This window comes from Gobio gobio (genome assembly GCF_949357685.1).
Source record: "Gobio gobio genome assembly, chromosome: 20".
Lineage (NCBI taxonomy): Eukaryota > Metazoa > Chordata > Actinopteri > Cypriniformes > Gobionidae > Gobio > Gobio gobio.
Window position 1 is genome coordinate 19,090,240 of NC_137113.1, and position 20,135 is coordinate 19,110,374.

Consider the following 20,135-nt stretch of genomic DNA (forward strand, 5'->3'; position numbering starts at 1 on the left):
TTGAGAATGCCTTTTAAGTGCTAATTAGAATTTAAGAATTGAGGTAGTGAACAAGATGTAGAATTGCAATTGGAATTTGAACGTAAGGAAGTGGAATTGAAGAGATTTGAAATTCATATAACTGTAATTTTGAAAATAGACAGACAGAGACCAATCTTTCTGTATTTAATTTACTCCAGGCTTACTTACGTGTCATAATTGTCCCGGAAACCTTTAGCAAACGGGTTATGATCTATTTTCAGCTGAGTGATCTGTGAAATGGCAGGGGAAGGGGTTGGAGAAAGGGCAGAGAGAGAGAGAGAGAGAGGGTAAGAGTAAAGCCACATGGGCACAGGAAGCACAGTCAGGGAGACTGATAGATCACTGTCGTCACGAAATAATGCATGAATTACACTCGTACTCTTTCCTACAGCCACAGTTAACATCTCCAGCACTCTCAACCCTTTACAAACATCACAGACTCAATGTGCAGACATAACATAACTCTCTCTTGTCTGGGTCGCCCCATACTGTGATGTCATGTCTTTTCGTTTGCTGGAAGCAGTGGTTATGTAGAAGTTGCAAATAACCCACAGCATGATGTGTTCAGATGACATGACTTACATCTGCATTCTGGTAGGCAGTGACGGCAATGAACTGCGTCTCCGGGAAGACAAACGTCTGAGTTTTAGAGGTCAGGAAGGGATCCTCCGTTCCATCCTCCTTCACCTCCACGATGTGAAGACGTGGTTGGTATTTATGGAGCGACTGTAGCACAATCATCTGTATTCCAAGCAATGCAATAGTCAGTGAAATAGTGCAGACATGCTATGGTGTTACAGCAGGATGATATATTCAACCCAAAACGTACTCTCTGTTTGACTGCAACCAATGTCGACATAGATGACTCAGGTGTGGGTACGGTGTAGTATTATTATATTACCTGTCCTACATTGTTAGAGCTGCCTTTGTTATTGGTAAGTTTCAGCTTGCCAAAGGACACTTCCTGTCTCATCCAGTGATTTCCAGTGTTGGGAGAGTCTGGATGCATGTACGTTCTGTTTCCTGTAAAAAAAAAAAAAAAAATTATATACTGAATGCAGTTTAAATATGCATATATTTAAACCATATTTTACTGTCAGTATTGTATTACCATTTAAAACCATTTTTATGTTTTAGAAAAAAGTATTTTTCTTAGTTATCCAAATACAGTAAAACAGATATTGTAAAATATCATCACAATTTAAATTAACTATTGTTTATTTGAATCTATTTTAAAATGTAGTTTATATCTGTGATGGTGAAACTGCAGCATCATTACTCCAGTCTTCAGTGTCACATGATCCTTCAGAAATCATTCTGATATGCTGATTTGCTTCTCAATGAACATTTCTTATTACCAATGCTGAAAACAATCAAATGGAATGTACACATAAAAAAGGTCACTTTGAATGTTAAGAGAACATTCAGAAATATTTTATAACTTGAGGGGAATGATTTTAGAACATATTTTTGTTTGCTGGGTAAGTGCCATATTTAGGAAAGTATAGGTAAAGAGATTAAAGAATATTTCCAAAAAAAAAATGTACTTTGTAAATTGATTAGAATAAGCCAATTAAGAGTGCAATGTCAAGTTTTAGAGCTGCACTACCATGCAATCTCCCTTGAACAGCAGTTGCAGAACAGAGCTGTTGTGGTGGGCCACATGCTTATGTTCCTCTGATTGTGGCATACAGTGGTATCAGAAACACTCATGCATTTCTAGCCACAAAAAGACAGAGCTAAGAGTATGTGAAGTTTTCTGCACTGCTCCGAAAACACTCACACTGTGAAAACCACAATTCAGATAAAGACATTTATCTTGTTTGTAGGGTTTAAAAGTAGATAGTGGCCAGAAAAAGGCAGTGTATTACTAACGGATACCTGGCATGTTGCCTTCTGCCTTTCCACACTGGACCCATTTGCCTCCTTGGTACCTCCAGTGATGCTGGTCAGCAAGAACCACGTCTACATATATGTTATAATGAGCCGAGGGGTCCAGTGAGCTGATGTTAAAGCTGAGGAAAGGGAACATCCTCCTGTTGAAAGACAGATCAGAAAACACAGTGAGATGATAGAGGAATGTGTTAATGCTGTTGTTATGGATAAAGATGTGAGATCACTGACATAGTTATTGGGGATGGAATGATATTAAAATTCTGGTCGATAGTAATATGCTGACAAATATTTTCATGTTATAAATCTATGTATTTTTTTTAGATTTTAGATGTTATCTAAACAAAATATATATATATATATATACATTTACATAAATATAAATTAAAATATAACTATATCAAATAACTTCAATAAATAGTAAGTAATGTTGGGGATTTTTTAAATTAAATAATCACTTTTTAAAATACACATTTTTAATTAATTTACTTTTTTTTTTTCAAATCTCTTTTTTAAAAGGAACACTATGTATCTATTTTTTTTTTGTTGTTGCTCATTATATAAAAAAATAATAAAATAAAAAGAGTCACCATTCCTTCTTCCAAAACGTGTTACCCTGATTTACTATGGTAAGCCTATTATCCACATTTTTTCAAAACTACTTGGTTTTAGATTATAGGAAGCACTTCAGGTTTGGGGAAGTTCCACTCAAAGAGACTGAAACAAATCATTTCAAATCATAAGGTTGCGTTACAAATAATCCTTATCGTCAGTTTGACTGAATGAGCTGTACGAAATTTCTCATGTTCAGACTGCATTCTTTTCCTCCTGATTATTTTCTTTTGTATTTCACTGTAACAGTATGAAAAAGGACAACATATACTGCACATTTGTGGTCTGCTTTCCCAATTTAATGTACAATATTTCCCATTCATGATTCACTGGAATGCACTAAGAATCTAGCCTGACAAGTCAGACCCACATCAAGATTTTGGGTCTGGGAACACACCATTGGCAAGGCTCAATCGGAGGGGTGGGAAAAATGGTTGTCTTTCAAATTCCCTCTGCACGCAATAGGATAGCGCTACAACCAACCAGAGCAACGAAGAAGGTGAAGCGGAGCTAGATGATAGATTAAACTTTCGCCGTATCCGGTCGGCAAAACTCCGAACACATCTTCCTTTCTTAAGAATGACTTCAGTGCCATTCTTAGTTCTTTTCTCAACGAAAAGCTTAACTCCAAGTCTTCCAGAGTCGCCAAAGCATATTCGAAAGACCGCTGTTCGCCAGCTTCTTTGTTTATGAGTAGCACGCGGAACCAACGCAACTCTGCCATCATTATGTTAAAGGGTTAGTTCACCCAAAAATGAAAATTCTGTCATTAATTACTCACCCTCATGTCGTTGGACACCCGTAAGACCTCCGTTCATATTCGGAACACAAATGAAGATATTTTAGTTGAAAGCTGATGGCTGAGAAAGGCTTCACACAGGCCTCCATTGGCATTCAGTACATTGACACTTCCAAGATCCATGAAAGGCACTTAAAACGTCGTTACAAAGTCTATCTCACCACAGTGGCTCTACAATAATCATACAATGCGACGACAATAGTTTTTGTGCGCAAAAAAAAATCAAAATAACACCTTTATCCAACTTGTTCTTGTCTTCCGTGTGCGCCTCCACGACGCATGCGCGAGAATATGACGTAGCGCCGGTGTTCGGGAATCGATGAAATACACACTTAAGCCCCATTTTGAGCACTACGCCGAGACCTAAAGCACGATCAATGTAGAATCCAACAGCTTAGACACGCGCGTCTTCCTCTGCTCGTAAACAAATCGCTTCTGGGTCATATGTCCGAACGCCGGATCTGCGTCATATTCTCGCGCATGCGTCGTGGAGGCATACACGGAAGTCGAGAACAAGTTGGATAAAGGTGTTATTTTGATTTTTTTTTGCGCACAAAAACTATTGTCGTCGCATTGTATGATTATTGTAGAGCCACTGTGGTGAGATAGACTTTGTAACGACGTTTTAAGTGCCTTTCATGGATCTTGGAAGTGTCAATGTACTGAATGCCAATGGAGGCCTGTGTGAAGCCTTTCTCAGCCATCAGCTTTCAACTAAAATATCTTCATTTGTGTTCCGAATATGAACGGAGGTCTTACGGGTGTCCAACGACATGAGGGTGAGTAATTAATGACAGAATTTTCATTTTTGGGTGAACTAACCCTTTAAGGCCGCCCACCGACTACACGATGTGATTGGCCTGACCAGAGTTCGTTTTTTCCAGCTCGCACGCCAACGGAGAGTTGCTAGACTACCCTGGCTGCAAATTAGATTTGCTGGCGCTAGGGTGCGTCAAGATTTCTAGGCTACTAATAATCTAATTTTTCTCCCTAAATCCTCACCTCTCTTTCCAGGTTTGTTTTCACACAGATGTTTTAAAAATACATTTTCTCTCCTGTTCACTTCTGATCCCCTATTAGCAGTGGTTTCTGGAATGTTTTTCTAAAGCAGGTAAATACAATAGGCTATATACTGTTTGTCAAAATGACAGAAATTACTTTAAAACATTATCACTCAATGTTCCAGTTAATGAACAATTTTGATTAAGGCAATGTGTTACATAATACAGATATATATTACTACAGTGATATTTAACACATCCATTATATTGCTGCTTAAATAATCAGGGGTTATTCATGGTCTGTGGTAGCTGTTAATGCTTTTACACTTTTAAATATAATTTTGATGTTCGATGGTTGAAGGGTGAGTAGAACATTGTCATTGTACCCAGTTTTTGAAAATGCTTATTATTGCGCTCATAGAGCAAGCCTTTCACTGTTTGTTTACAGTTTAGTACTACCAAATTTACGGAAGTACTACCATAATTTGCACCAATGGGGCTAAGGAAAAAGGTGGATAAGTGTTTATATTTTAGACCTAGTGGGGTGGTTTTCACAGGAAATTGTTTGTCTCATCATGTCCAAAAATAGAGAGCTGCTATGGCTACTTTGATGTGTGTATGGTGTGGGAGGGGCATAGGTTAGTTGTCACAATTAGCGTGAAAGTTTGACATGGAGCACGCTAAATCTCAAACTTCTGAGGAATCATCCGTTTTAAACAAACATCGAAAGAGGGGAGTCTGCTGGCAAAAAGAACGCGACAGAGCACGTAATAAAACAAGAACCAACATTGGCTTGACTTTTCGGAGTCAAGCTTGACCATAAACTAACCATTATGGTGATCAGTGTTCCCTTTGGTTGGGCACTTGGAACATTCATATTATTGTAATTCTCTTCCTATTGATGCAATGCAATAAATCACAGTTATTTGGTTTCAAAGGAAGATAAGTAATAAATAGAGTTGGGGTACTCGGACTTGGACTCGGACGAGGTTTGAATGAACTCTAACTTGTCATGCACTCGAGTGTATTTGTACTCGGACTTGACACCGACCTGGATATTTTGTACTGTTGAGTACAGTCGAGTCCGTGTCATGTGTAACAACAAAACTGGCATAAAACTAAGATAATAAATTAATTAACGTCTCCCCGCCTGTCATTTTACTGCACCACACCAGCAGGCAGCAGTAGCATCATCTTATGCATTAGTAAATTTAATAAGAATCACTGTACATGTAATACAGTGAAGTTTGTTTTATTTTACATCTAATTGTTTTATTCAATTTCTATAGTATTTATTCTTACTTGAATAATCCTATACTTGAGAAAACATATCATTATCTTGAAATAAGATTTTAGTATCGCCCACCCCTAAACATTAGCATTTGGTGATACCAGAGGCATTAAATAATTGAAATACAATAAAACAGGTTAATTTGGGTTTTTCATGCACTTGTAATTATAAAGGTTCTACATATATATCTATATATATATCTGTCCATTCTATTCGTTGAAACCATTTTTGATTGGAAACTATTGAGGTTCTGTTGACAAAATAAAAATGTTAAATGGCAATGGCAAGATATAATAGAGGTATTTTTGTTCAATTTTATGTTGCCATTGGTGTAATGGGTTGAAAAGGTTAAAATATTAATAGAAGGTAAAAATTTACAATAGCAGTTTATAATCTTTTTTCAATTTAATTACTTTCTGGACTTGGGCGGACTCGACTCAGACTCGGCTGATAAGAACTCGGACATGATTGTTTAAGACTTGGTCTTGACTTAAATTTGACTAAGGTGGACTCAGACCCAACACTAGTAATAAATAGGTTGCTTTTAAAAGTTGACCTAACTTCTGACTGAATAATTAACTATAGTTAATGATTTAGTCAGAAATTAAGACACCTTTTAAAAGCAACCTACGTAAATATTCCCTTTATGTCGTATAATGATTGTTTACAATTTTATTGCTAATGCTTACGTCTAAACACATTGTGAAACTTTTAATTGAATTGATATAATCCACCTATATTTGTAACAATATCTTGCAGTTGATCATGCTTGAGTCACACACAGACTTCAACATTCAGCATGCAAAACACAATAATGGTAACAACAATGGTAGCTATACTAAGTCCGGAGTAAATCTAAAGTAAAAGATCAAGAACTCTATGCAGTTCTTTTTTTAGTTACTTGAACTTTTGTGTAAGGGAACTATACTAACTAAGCATTTGTTAGCACAACATACTGTACTATTCCTATTGCTTTACTTGTTTCTTTAAGGCAATCGGTTTGCATGCTTTTTTAAGTAAGTCTAACTAATTCGATTTTACAGTGTAGAATTTAAACCGTAATCTTACACTTTTCTTTATGCTAAGGTCATGCTACATGATGGCAAATGTAAAGTAAAAAGCGCAAAAATGGTTTGAATTAAACATCAAAAATCAACTTACACAATAAATGAAGAAATCCTTAGTATCTGATGATCCCTATATATGAGGGTGAGTATTTGGTGGTATAAACAATAGTTATGTAGGCACATTCATTGCGATAGAGAGGAAACTGGGAGCAGGCTGTATGTGAATTTTTAATAATGCTATTAATAAAACATGTTGGGAGATGCATGCTTGATTGCTGTAGTTTCCCTTGCTAGACATATTTTGATCACGGTGCAGTGATGGAAAAGAGGTAACTAGGAGGTCAGTGTGTCCCATGGCAGTGCCATTAGGGTGAAGTTTCCAAAGAGGTGACTTAGGCACACACTTCCTGCAAAAGACCCAGTATATAGTGTTCTACAGCCTTGTTTCTGTGTCCTTTCACCTTGACACCACCTGTGATACAACAAACATTTGAAATCAGCCCTGCTGGCTTTAATTCAACCTCACCCAATACTATGACGCTTTCAGTCTCACTAATACACTCCAGAGATGACGTCTATGCCACATGACTGCCTCTCATTCAATAGATTCAACAGTTGCGGGCTACTGCTCATGCTTGTATGTTTCCCCTCAGCAGGATGCTCCTGTCAGGTGACACTCAAGTGCAGTTGTCTGCTCGTATCTGTGTCTGTATCATATCAATTCCGTGAACTGGATACAAATAATTTGTAAATGGCTCAGAATGGATTTAGGTTATGAGTATGTTTATAAAAATCTCTCACTCTCTATCCTGTCTCCTGTGCCTTTGAGCTAGCTGAGTGAAACTGTAAACCTTTTTTCCCATTGGGAAGAGCATGGGGGTCAGATTATTGGAATTAGTCCTGCTTTATATAGAAATTTGACTTTGTACATGGATATAGAATTGTTTGTTTGGACACATTTGTGGAAACTATAGGCTAATTCTTAAGAAATTACTTTTTAACATGACACATACACTACCATTCAAAAGTTTGGGTTCAGTAAGATTGTTTTTGGTAACACTTTTATTTTACACATCACATGTAGTTACTGTAGTAATAACTATAAATTATGCATAATTACATGCAATTAACCCTATAGTAAGTACATGTAGTTAATTATTATTACTCAGTGCTTAAATGTATAATTACAATGTAATACTGACAAGTGTAACTTTTTTTAGAGAAATTCATTTTTATTCAACAAGGATGCATTAAAATTGACTGTACAGAAATTATATTTGAAATAAATGCTGTTCTTTTGAACTTTCCGTTTATCAAATAACCCTGAAAAGTATTAAGCAGCACAACTGGTTTCAACATTGACGATAATAATAAGAAATGTTTATGAAGCGCAAAATTAGCTTATTAAAATGATTTTTGAAGGAACATGTGACACTGAAGATTGGAGTAATGATGCTGACAATACGTCAAATATATTAAAATAGAAAATAGGTATTTTAAGTTGTAATAATATTTCACAATATTACTGTTTTATTGTTTTTGTTTTTACATTTTTATTTATTTTCTATTTTTATGAATCTGTCATTGGTGTGCATTAGAGACGTTTTTCAAAAACACCAAACGTTTGTACATTATTGTACTGTAAATCTAAACACTAAAACAATGTGAAGACAACTATTCATGATTAAAACACAGTGAAGTTTGGCATTGATATTTTCCATTTAATTTAATGCAAATTATATTATCATTTATCTCATGCACTGTGATCAGTTAAGACACATGAGAACCATTGATGTTTGACTTTGTCTACGAGAAAAAAAAGCATCATGTTGTGTATGTACAAATGTGTGAAACGTTGTTTTTTTTTAAAGCATATAACAATAGTTCAATGTTACTTTGTTACGTTGCCTGTACTTTTTCAACAGTTTACAGTTACTGTCTACTTTTTTATGCAAATGTCAGCTTGCACATTGTACAAAATATTTCATTTTGTGTTTCCAAGAAGTTACACTCCAGTGAGTGGAAAGAAATAAAGAAGCACCGGTTTGTTTTCGAAAGAGAGAATGAAGAGAGATATTTCTAACTGAAATAAGTTTCTCTTTTGAAGTAGGGTAAAGGACGCCTGATGTCGAGGATCAGAGCGCGTTGACGTACGTTTGCTACAGAGCGGCATAACACAAGCGGACGGACTGCCCACCCACGGGCAGCTGTAATCAATCATCATTCTCAGATGGTGCCCTGGCATTGTGGGGCCTTGTGGTGGTGAAGAGACCGAGCAGGTGAAGGGTTTCTTCTTCCACATCAGTTGTCAATATAAGTGAAAACAGAAACCAGAATCGTCTCTGTATCATTCAACGTTCATGCGCTGCCTCCTCGTTCTGAGTTATAACTATACCTTCTGTGGCAGTCACTTTCCTCATCTGACTGAGCCTCAGAAATTGTCATACTTTTTTAAAATGAGACATTTATAAGAAATCAGTACCTGGAGAGGGGGAAACCAGTGGGTTCACCACTGAGAGGAATGTTTTGCATGAGTGGGAGTTTAAGGTTTACGACAAAAAAAGTTAGAGGTTAACCTTTGGAAACTTATCTGCCACTCCTTGACTCAGTGATGGAGCCATGAACATGCGGTAGTAGGTGGTTGCCAAACAGAAATGCCTCCTCTGCTGTCTAGGACTTTAGGAAGATGCAGTTTTCCATGCATATATGTGATTCCCCTTAGCACAAGAAGTGCTTGGTGTGATCAACGCAACATTGCAGAGTAAAAAAGACAGAAAGGGACAATCCAAAAAAAAAAAGAAACAACCTGTCTGGAAACAGACTGGTGAGGGGGCTTTCTCCCCTAGCATGTCATTGATTTGCCAGGACAGGAGATCAGGTCTAGTTTGCGTCATCCTCGTAGTCTTGATCATCTGAAAACATGCCAGTCTGCTAGCTTTTTTTTTATACGTAAAGGTAAAATATCAAACATGACACAAGCAGATTGACATGTACAGTAAGCATGTTTACGTGGTTATTGTAAGCTATTATGCGAATGTGGTTACATTCAGAAACCACGATATATTTGCTGATGTTGGAGAATTGTCATAGCTGTAGTGATGAGTTTGTAGCACGGCTGCTGAAAAAACTGGCTGGAAATGGAGCAGCCGGCAACCACAGTTACAGACGATCCCTTTGATCTCGGAAGCATTCTACTGATGTGCTACTGTCACAACTCATCTGTTTCTGTCAGAGCTGCTCGATGGGATTCTGCTGGAATCATGTACACAGTGATCAATCTGTTCTGGAGTGAGCGGTGACTATTCAAGTTTGTTGCTTTTGAGGTCTGGCTTTTTTTTTGCAGCAAGACTGCATACTCCATGCTACCAAATACAGCTGAACAGGAAGTGATTGTTAGTTGAAAAAAAAAGAAAGAAAGAAAGCTCAAATGCAACAGGCAGAAAGACCTTGAATGGTGCAGGAGGAGAGATTGCATTTTATGCAGAACCACTAAAGGACTATAAAGTGGCCCCAAAAAAGTATTAGTATCAAACTTAAACATTCCTTTGCATTATATAATAAAATATTAAGCCAAGTGACACTTTTCAAGCAAAACTCTTCAAGCAAAGCACAAAAAGAACTTTGACAGATTTTAAATTCATATTAATAAATCATGTTTTGGTTGTTTCACTTAGTAGAACATGTCCATAGGTCATGTGATGAACTACATTCGCTATAGGATGCTTTTATGAACTTTTTACATCCACTAAAATCACATTGACATCTGTTCGTAATTAAAAAATGCCTCAGAAAAGTGAAGTTAGTTCTGAGAAGTTTCTTTGCTTTGTTATACACTAAACAAAAATGGTGTAGGATTTACTTTGAAACAATTTTCACTCTTCACTAGTTAATTTCACAAATCATTTCAAAGAAATGGCAAGTAAAATATAATAAAAGGTCATCTTAAAAAAAAATCAGTGTACAATGCAAAGGATGCAGTTCATACATTATTAAACCAATTATTATTAGTTCTCCCAAAAATGAAAATTCTGTCATCATTTACTTTATTTTTTTCTGCAGCGCACAGAATAAGATATTTTGAAGAATGTTGGTAACCAAATAGCTTTGGTGACTATTGACTTTTATTGTCATTTCATCTTTTTTATGTTTCTCAGAAGTTGTTTGAGTAAATAATGAGTAATAATGAGTGGGGTGAGTAAATAATGACAGAATTAATATTTCTAGGTGAACCATCCCTTTCGACTTTTTCAAGTAAGTGTCCAGATACTTTTTTGCAGCCACCGTTTATAACTGCCATCTTTATTATCTTACCTAATGCTGCAATTTAAGGGAGGGCAAATGAAGGCCGGATAAATTATTCATGTGCAACTTTCTGCAGTGCTGCATGGTTTGTACTCATTGTGCAGTATATTTCACCATATACCATGAGATGATAATGCTGTGAGTGAGTATAGAAACCCTAAAAAAATGGTTTCGCTATGCGATTTTAGACTGCACTGCCATAAACAAATGCTTGGAAAATTTCAAGCTTTTTGTAGTGTTAAATATGAGACATGTGAATCCACTGAAGCAGAGAGAGACGGCTTTATTTACACATAAAGCAGAGACCCATGACTCCTCAGAGTTTGGTTATCACCAAACCTACGGAGATCCTACTCATTCACATTTTCTACACAAGCACCTGAGGCCAGAATATCTATCTTGACTTTTATACTGACTTTTTTCAACAACAGTGAAAACCCCCATTCCACTTTTAAGGCGTATGTTGCAAATGCGTTTGAAATACGATGCTTTCTTTCACTCTAGAATTTATCAACCACTAAACATGCCGTGGAATGGATCTTTGACAACATCAGAAGTTTCATATCCCTCCCACTAATGTTCTGTGAGGTAACATTTTCATGACTTTTATTCCATTTATTAGTATCATTTGGCACACTCGTGTCGCCTTTTTTGCCTCTCAGCCTAGCATAAAAGCAAGACAACACTCACCTACACCAATCTATGTTTAGCTGATGGCCCTGTGCCTGTTTAAGTTTGTGAAACCTGGTGGCAGGGGTGAGGTTAGGGGCCAGTTTTAGAGTTCGACTTGAAAAGGGCCGAAGACCTCTGCTCTCGTCTCAGACTGTGGGCCTTACGGTGCATTTCAAAGCCCTGACTCGGACTGCACCTCGACTTCTGAGGAAACGTGCATCACTGCGCTCACAGAGTACCAGACCAGTGGAGAGAGAGAGAGCAAAGAAAGCGAGAAAGAGAGCGAGAGAGAGGAAGAAAGTGCCTTCCTTCATTTCCTGCACTTCAAAGCTACCTCCACTGATGTGTATGGCCATCAGAATCTCACTGGTGCTCAACCAACTTTACCCCCCAAACGCATCACCCCCTCCTCCTTACTTTTCCACTTCCTGTCTTGGGCAGAATTACCTGAGCTATGACACTCATTGGCAATGAGAACCAATAAAGTAATCCTTATGCACATTATACTGTAAAACATAATAATAATTAGCAGCAAATAATGTGTATTTAAATAAATGGACTCAAACTGATGCCATTTCTAGAATGTGAAGAGATAACGACACAAGACCAGATATGAACAGGAAATGTAAAGATTCAGAGGCACAAAATTAATCTTCAATGTCATGATAGCATTAAATATGATTCATCAAACCAAACAAGTTTTTCTCGCTTGCGTAAAAGATGAAGTAATCTATGAGCTACTTGATTCCCACAATGGCCTGTTTAATTGTTACTCGCATATTCAAGGGTGATTTGAAGTATTATATATGTAACATTATTTTGTAATTTAATAAACTACATGATAAATACGCTACTTTATTATGTTTGATTACTTCTTTCATTCTGAATGCGCTGCGCATTCAATAGATAAAGAAGGTTTGCAAAAGGTTTCAAGACACCTGCCAGTAGGTTACAGGTTACAGAAGCGTGCGTTCACACACTTACACACACAACACAAACAACTACAGATGCGCGCGTATCTGTGTAAAAGCTACCAAACTAACAACAATAATAAATACATAAATACATATCTCTGTTTTGAAAATTTAGCCTGTAGGATCAGTTGTTATGCGGTGCATTAAGTAAAAAATAAAATAAAGACAGTTATGAGTGATGACCGTGGCAGCAGTGAGACAAATCTTTTGAGTGATAATGCTATGATTTGGTGTAGCCATATGTGAAACATTAAGATAAAAACATTTTGTTACCTCTTCATTTCAACTTTATACGACTTGCTTTCAAGACCATATTTAAAATGTATGCTATTTCGTCAAATTAATTATTCCTGCATGCTGATAAATACTGAATACATTTCAGTCTCTAAGTCTTACTGTTTGGTATTTTTAATAACTATTTGGACATAAAGTGTGAGCGCCACCAACCCCCCTCCCCCCGCTTATTATTAATATAAGTAAATTCTCATATATTTTAAAAGAAATATTTTTTTACGGTGGCAGGTGTGATCAGCTTAGATATTATAGGTCAATGCAACTGTTTTTTTAATATACGTATACATGCAAGAAAGATTCTGTGATAAATATTGTTGCCAAACTGACATATAATGGGTCTACTTAGAAATAATTATAAAGATTTATCAGTTAATATTTTAATCCATATCATGCAATGACTGTGTAATGTGTGCCTTGAAAGCAGCTCTGAAATGAAAGTGTTGCACATCTGTAGATTATAATCATCAGGGACATGTTTAGATATTAATGCTCGCTGACCTGTCAACCTTCCCCACAAGCACTTTCCTCCCTCTCTAGAGTGTCTAGGGACCACCACCAGTAGTTTAATATTAACAAGTCATGATATTTTGATAATAATAGAGTGATGATAATAAATGATAGAGTTTTATTTATTTTTTTATTTGGTAATAATTACTCACAATAAATGCATGATAACTAAGTTTGGTTCACGTTCTTTAAGAACATTGTCGTCCTTATTCTGAATAATAATAATAATGATGATAATAATAAAAACATCTAAAATATCAGCAGTTCTCATAAGCCCCTGTCAGAATTGTCTCCAACAATAAGGTCATGTCGCTTTCAAACATTTGTGTCAAAGTGCATAGGTGCTGTGAGAGAATTGGACAAATTGCGATTTGTTTACTTTTGACAATAACTGAAACCAGGTCGCGGTGTGGTAGAAAAGGGGGATTAGATCAAAAGATCTCTCTGTAATTAGGCTTCTAAATTTAAGACACATATGCCAAGGACTCGACTGCATGCCCACCTGCCCTGGATGGCACAGCTGGCATTCATAAGTGCACAAGTAAGAGGAATAAACATTCACATGGCGCATTTGTAAATGCTGAACGAACAGTTTCTTTCTCCAATTGCGCACAAAAGCTTTGCCATGAAAACAAACGTCTATGCTAATGACATATTAAAGAGACAACCCAGAAGGCTTCTTACCGTCCCTGTTTGGTTATGATCATCTCTGTCTGATACTTGTGGAACTTTGCCCACAGCGGGTAGTTGTTGAGGAGCACTTGTGTCTTCCCGGACACCTGTAGACCAGGTAAAGAGTACATCGGTGCTCGCGGGTACCCGTGCTGAAAAGACGACGTGTAGCTGTCTGCGCTGCTCGGGTACACGTCTTTACCGTTGGCTGAAGAAAACGCATCGGCTCCGGCTGGAACGTAAGTATGTCCCGTCCCGCTCCGGCTGCTGAAGTGACAGCTGCCGAGCGGAGCCGGTGTGTAAAACCTCCCCGTCTGCGCTCCGGCACTTTGGTGGTGCTCCGAGTGGAACGGCAACGTCAAACTGTCCTGTCCGTTTGGAATCGAGTCCTGGTAGTAAAACCTCGCGTCTTGGATGCCCATTTTGAAGTCCGGTAAGTCGCGGTTTCGGTGCAGGTGGCTGGTTAATTCTGCGTCTTTGGCGAAACTTTGCGCGTCTGTTCCATTCAACATATTGAAATACAAATTCCTGCCTATGCCGCCCATCTGCAGCACCGGTCCGAGCTCACTAGAGGTGTCATAGGTTTACCGTCCGAATGCTTTAACATTTAAAATAAGACTCCAATACAAACTTTCAATGAACTGCAAGTTGTGGAGCTTGTCTGCAAAGCGCGCCGTGTAATCTAGTTTTAAACTACTTGGGCAATCTTCCCTTTTATTTATCTTAATATGTTCAAGACATTACCACTATGTATTTGGAATAGGAATCGGACTTAAAACACATGATAAGACTCTATGATATATCCATATCTCGAATGGTAATTGGTCCGGAGGTGGGCTTTACACTCAGACTGGGCGTGATAGGCTTGATGCGCGAGGACGGGCCTTCCCCTATTTACAGGGGCTTCAGTTTGATACTTAATAGAACTGAACAATCGCTACAATGTTAATTAAGTGAGCGCATATTGAGTTAACTTAATTAGTTAGGCGCATAAATGTGTGTGTGTGTGTGTTTGTGTGTGTGTATATACTTCTCATATACTCAATATGATTTTTAAATATGATTTTTAATAAAAAATAAACCTTCTATATGAATGATAAAATAGCATAAAAGTAAATCATGCAGAACGATATCTCGTTAGATATGTTTGTGTTGATGAATAATACGTGGAAGTTCTAGTGAAAAGAAACAGAGAGTGAGTCGTTTTCATCCATTTTCAACTGAAATGTTTTACTTTTTGAATCTTACATTTATGACATTCCTTCACTCAAGCACCCAGACTGTTTGCCTTCACTACAAGGGCATCTTTATTTAAATGTTACAGATTTTGTATATAAATTGTCTTAGAGTTCACTATAAAAAGTGTCTTTTCCAACAACTGTGATATCATAAACAAAACATCGCCTGGGTAAAATGACATAAAAACTATGCAGAAAGCATAAATACATAACATAAAATGAAACATATAATGTGTACACTTTCATCTTATTTTCATCTTAAAATAAGAACTAATAATAAACAATTTTTTTTAAAACTACTTTTTACTTAAAAACGAAACATAATTTCAAGGTATGAATACGCATTGCTCAAACAGTATTTTATTTTCTTTGTGGCTTTTGGCTATATTTTTTAATCTTATATAATATAATATAAAATATCATATAATATATTTTTAAACAATGTAGAAAATGTTTTAACTTCCTCTCTTTGTTGTTATGTGAAAACAAGCATTGTGTTGCATTGTGTTGATTTTTTTATTATTAGCCTACAGTTCAGCTGCATTTAAGTTATTTGTATATGCACTACTTTTTACATAACACAACTTAATTTCAAGGTATGAATACGCATTGCCTAAATATAGTGTTTTATTTTCATTCTGGCTTTTGGCAATACTTTACAGGGGAAAAAAAAGTGCATTTAAGTTTTTCGTAAACACGTAATTTCACAAAAAAGTGTGCATTTGTAGAAAAGTGTGAATTACTACAAGTGCAAAATCTACACCCCCCACACACACACACACACACATTCTCTTTTCATGTTTTCTTCTATCCCCCTACACTAAACCCACCCCTAAACCTAAATTTTTACATAAAAAAAAAACATCACTTAGTATGATTTATAAGCTGTTTTTCTTGTGGGGACCAAAAAATGTCAAGCCATAAAGTCACGGATTTTAGAAATTGGCATCTTCACGGGGACATTTTGTTCCCATAACTTTTTACCTAAGCCACACACACACACACACACACACGCATGCACGCACACACACTGTCCCCCCCAGTGCAGGTATGACACAATTGCCTCTCCGCACTGTCATTTCTCTAATTTCACTTCTCTCCTAGCAAGGTGAACTCACAAGGTCATCAGCTGAACTCATTGGTGTTGACACCTCGGATGATAGCGCATTGTCCCCAGTGACGTGTTCGCCGGGCTGGGCTGATATACTCTCCACCTGCCCTGTGGGAGTGACCACCACCTTTTAGGCCTTAGTTAAGCTGATCTCCCACAGGCGACAGTCACCACGCAGGTACAGAACACTAATGGTGCGCAGAAACAGCCCTCATACTGTATCAGCAATTAAACAAATCACACTACGCACACAACACACTGCCCTGCAGTCTTTCAAGCATTTACGCAGTGGCTTTGAACGCCACACATATAGTTGGCGCAGCTGTCACAGGTGTATGGCAGGAGGGAGTAGGGATTTTATATTAGCACAACTCTTCTTTCTTCAACTGTTTCTGTACGTAGCTGTGTATGCAAACGTTTTACTTGTATTCTAGCAATAACATGAAAGTATAAGACAATCAAATGACTCACGTCTTATTTGCTAAATATTGCATTGGTGTTCCCCCGGTGTTGTACAAGACCAGCAACAAATATTTTATTGATGTCATATTCATATCTGTGGTCAGAGAGTGACAGAAGTGCTACGATGTGAATGATATGACCAGGATCTTACTTAATTTTAGGTGAGATTTGGCGAGATATGTTTTGAAAGTAAAGCTCTCCTAAAATCATGTCTTTTCAGTTGATGCACAATCAGAGAGTGATGTGAAAGATTGCTAGATTTCTTTATCACACTTCTTCTTCCTGCAGTTTCGGGGCTTGCTAGTTTTCATGTGGTGGGGCAATGTAGTGAAGTGTAGTTCTGACTCATCCTGCATGTGCTAATGCTTTTTCTATACATCTGAGATTTTCCATCTGTAAAGATCTGTTAAGCAATATACCTTCAGCTATATGCATCCGTGATCAGTTTCTGTCTGTGCTCTTTCTTTCCACAACAGCGTATGACTTTCGTCAGTTTTACGGAGGGGAGAGGACGATATAGGGCCTAGTTGGACGCCCCACGGAAACTTGAGCGTGCCTAATGCTCTTGGACCCAGACCACGCCTGCACACATCAGTCATGTTATACGGTCGGTACCCATGTTGCCAAACCGGCACTTGTTAAATGTCAAATCTCACTTCCTTTTCCTATTTACTTCACTTTGGACTTACTCTAAGTTGTAAACACAACTACTTTAGATACCCTAAATAGGCCTGTTTAATTCAGTGATTTTATCGTCTTCAATCAAATAAATAAATACTCTCTTCTATTTTTTTTTATTTATCATTTTTGTTGGATAGCAAAGAACATTTAGAAAATGAAGTTAAATTTGTACATTCTCAAATAAATAAATAACGTTTTCTTCTATTTGTATAATTTTGTTGGATAGCAAAGAACAAACATTTTGTTTATAAACTTTAAATATCAATTAAAGTGGCATTTTAGAATTACTATTTAGTTACTCACAACAAACATTTCCAAATTGTCAATTTTGTGGGGATCCTTGAAAAAGTTGCGGTTACACTTTATTTTGAGTATTCTGTTGACTGTAACGTTGCACCTACATGTCGACTAACTCTAATACTAGTTTAGTATTAGTAGACTTTTAGGGGTAGGATTGGGTTTGTAGAATTAACTGACATGTACTTTCAAAGTTACTTATAATCAGTAGACTGTCTGTTTGGGGACCATCAAAATAAAGTGTTACCAAAGTTGCTAATCAGGATACTAACAGGAAGCAAGTAAAATGCATTCAAGCTTGACTTTTACATCCTACTACTAATTAATTTTGTAATATGTATGTTTAAATACTTTCAGTCCTGCAGTATGACACATCCACACAAAAAAAGGAGGAATTTTCCTATTAATAAGCATAAAATAAAATCAGTTGAAGCTTTTCTTCTGTGTATGCTATAGCATATAGGAAACAATGTCAAAATATACAGCATTTAAAAAAAAAAAAGACAAAGTATAATAATATTTAGCTTATTGTGCCTACAATTTTATGAGCTCATATCTCACGGACTACGATAAATATTTTAATTGGTCACACTGCAGGAGTATTTAAATGAACTGTTCAAATCAAAAAGTTAATTTAAATGGTAAACCGTTACAGCATCTAAAATGCTTTCCTTAAACAAAAACATACATTTTAGCTTAAAATCTTGTTGCGAAAGAAGTCTACCCATTATCAATGTTTTATGATACTCTGTTGCACTTTTAGATGGTGATACTCAGATTAATTTGAGATTGTATCATGAACTCCGAAGAGAATACATCGTCTGACTGGTGTTTGTGGGTGAATATGTGCAGGTGGATGAGGACATGAGTACAACATGTCTAATATTTAACATGTGAATAGCTCTGATTAGAGAGACTTAACAGCATATGTTTCTCCAAGTCAGGCCTTCCTGTCAGGCACGGGGACCTAATTAACGCAACATATGATTATTTGAATCCCCACTTTGGGTGTGAAAGAAAGCTTTTGGGAGGCACCGCCGCTGTGAACGAGGACAGGGTGGGGGGAAAGGGGGGTCGTTGGAACGGCGAAGAAAGGCAGCAGAATTAAAAGGTGTAGAGAGAGAGCGTTAGAGGAGTGAGAGACAGACAACTACAGTGAAGGAGAAGAAGAGTGGAGAAGGTAGCACTTAGTGCTCTGCGGAATTCTCACCCGATATCACATGATCTCCTGGAGAAGTGCAAATGTATTCCACTGCAACCCTAGAAACAAACAAGCTGCCACTTCCTTCGTTTATAATTAGCTGGTAATCAATGCTGAGTCTCTTGGAAAGGGGAGAAGACTTGTCAATGTCCATAAGGTGTTTCAATCAGCAATTTTGCGATTTATGTCCCTAAGTCTTAAGCCACACGTGTGGCGAATCATCCTGTTAAACATGAGTGTTAGCACCTACTTTTTTAACATTGCAATACCGGGCAGCCGCATCCATCAAAAGGGATTTTCCACATGTACATTCATTTTTGAATGTGTATGTGCTGTTGTTATGGGGTTTGTGTTTTCTGAACCCCGTGTCACCTCCATAAATGCAGTGACTGAGTGTAAGCTTGAGGCGCTACGTTGTAAACGGAGGAGAAACCCACATGCAGACGTATCCAGGGCTCCAGACGTGACCTTTCTACTGCAAGTGTTCTTGGAGACAAAAAAAAGAGCAAATAAATATGAATAAAAATATTTTTTGTGTGCGCATCATTTCTGATGCTCAAGAACTGAGTTCTGTTTTCTGTTATTTTCAACAAAACTAATTCCATTCAGCATCACAAAACATGAAATCATTATCATTTATACATATACATACATAATATGAAAGGCTATACAGGAACTAATTATAAGTCGTTAATATATAAATGTACATCCAAATATATAGTTATAAGTCCGAATATATAGTTATAAACCTGAATATATAAATGTACATCCGAATATATAGTTATAAGTCTGAATATATAAATGTAAATAATAAATATAGATATAAATCTGAATATTTGTCTAAATATAAGTATATCTATATGTGTGTTTTATTTTATTATTGTATTTGATATTGTACCGTAGCAACATAAGGGTGGTTAAGGGATGATAGAACTTCCGTTTTTGTGTTAACCAAGCCTTTAATGCATTTTCTTTGTTTCATTGTGAATGATTCATTTTTACTTGTCTGCATCATTTTTTAATGAAAATACAATACAAAA

At 36.9% G+C, this 20,135-nt stretch overlaps 1 protein-coding gene and 1 long non-coding RNA gene across 3 annotated transcripts in view; one reads left to right on the top strand and one right to left on the bottom strand.

Annotated features, from left to right (window-relative positions):
• Window positions 1-14,921, bottom strand: part of tbx21 (T-box transcription factor 21) — a 19,693-nt gene extending 4,772 nt beyond the window's left edge. For both annotated transcript variants that reach the window (XR_013815358.1, XM_079801570.1), the window contains exons 1-5: window positions 14,118-14,921; window positions 1,903-2,057; window positions 923-1,044; window positions 604-762; window positions 190-251 (exon numbers count right to left, since the gene is read on the bottom strand). Coding sequence is in view for 1 of the 2 variants with exons in the window: in XM_079801570.1 (XP_079657696.1) it covers window positions 190-251; window positions 604-762; window positions 923-1,044; window positions 1,903-2,057; window positions 14,118-14,650 (1,031 nt within the window). In the remaining variant the exon portion in view is untranslated. The remainder of the gene's footprint in view (window positions 1-189; window positions 252-603; window positions 763-922; window positions 1,045-1,902; window positions 2,058-14,117) is intronic.
• On the top strand, window positions 13,950-18,384 carry LOC307116962. Its single transcript, XR_013815359.1, has 3 exons — window positions 13,950-14,538; window positions 16,448-16,632; window positions 17,393-18,384. It is a non-coding gene; the product is annotated as an uncharacterized lncRNA (long non-coding RNA).
• Window positions 18,385-20,135: the final 1,751 nt, after the last annotated feature.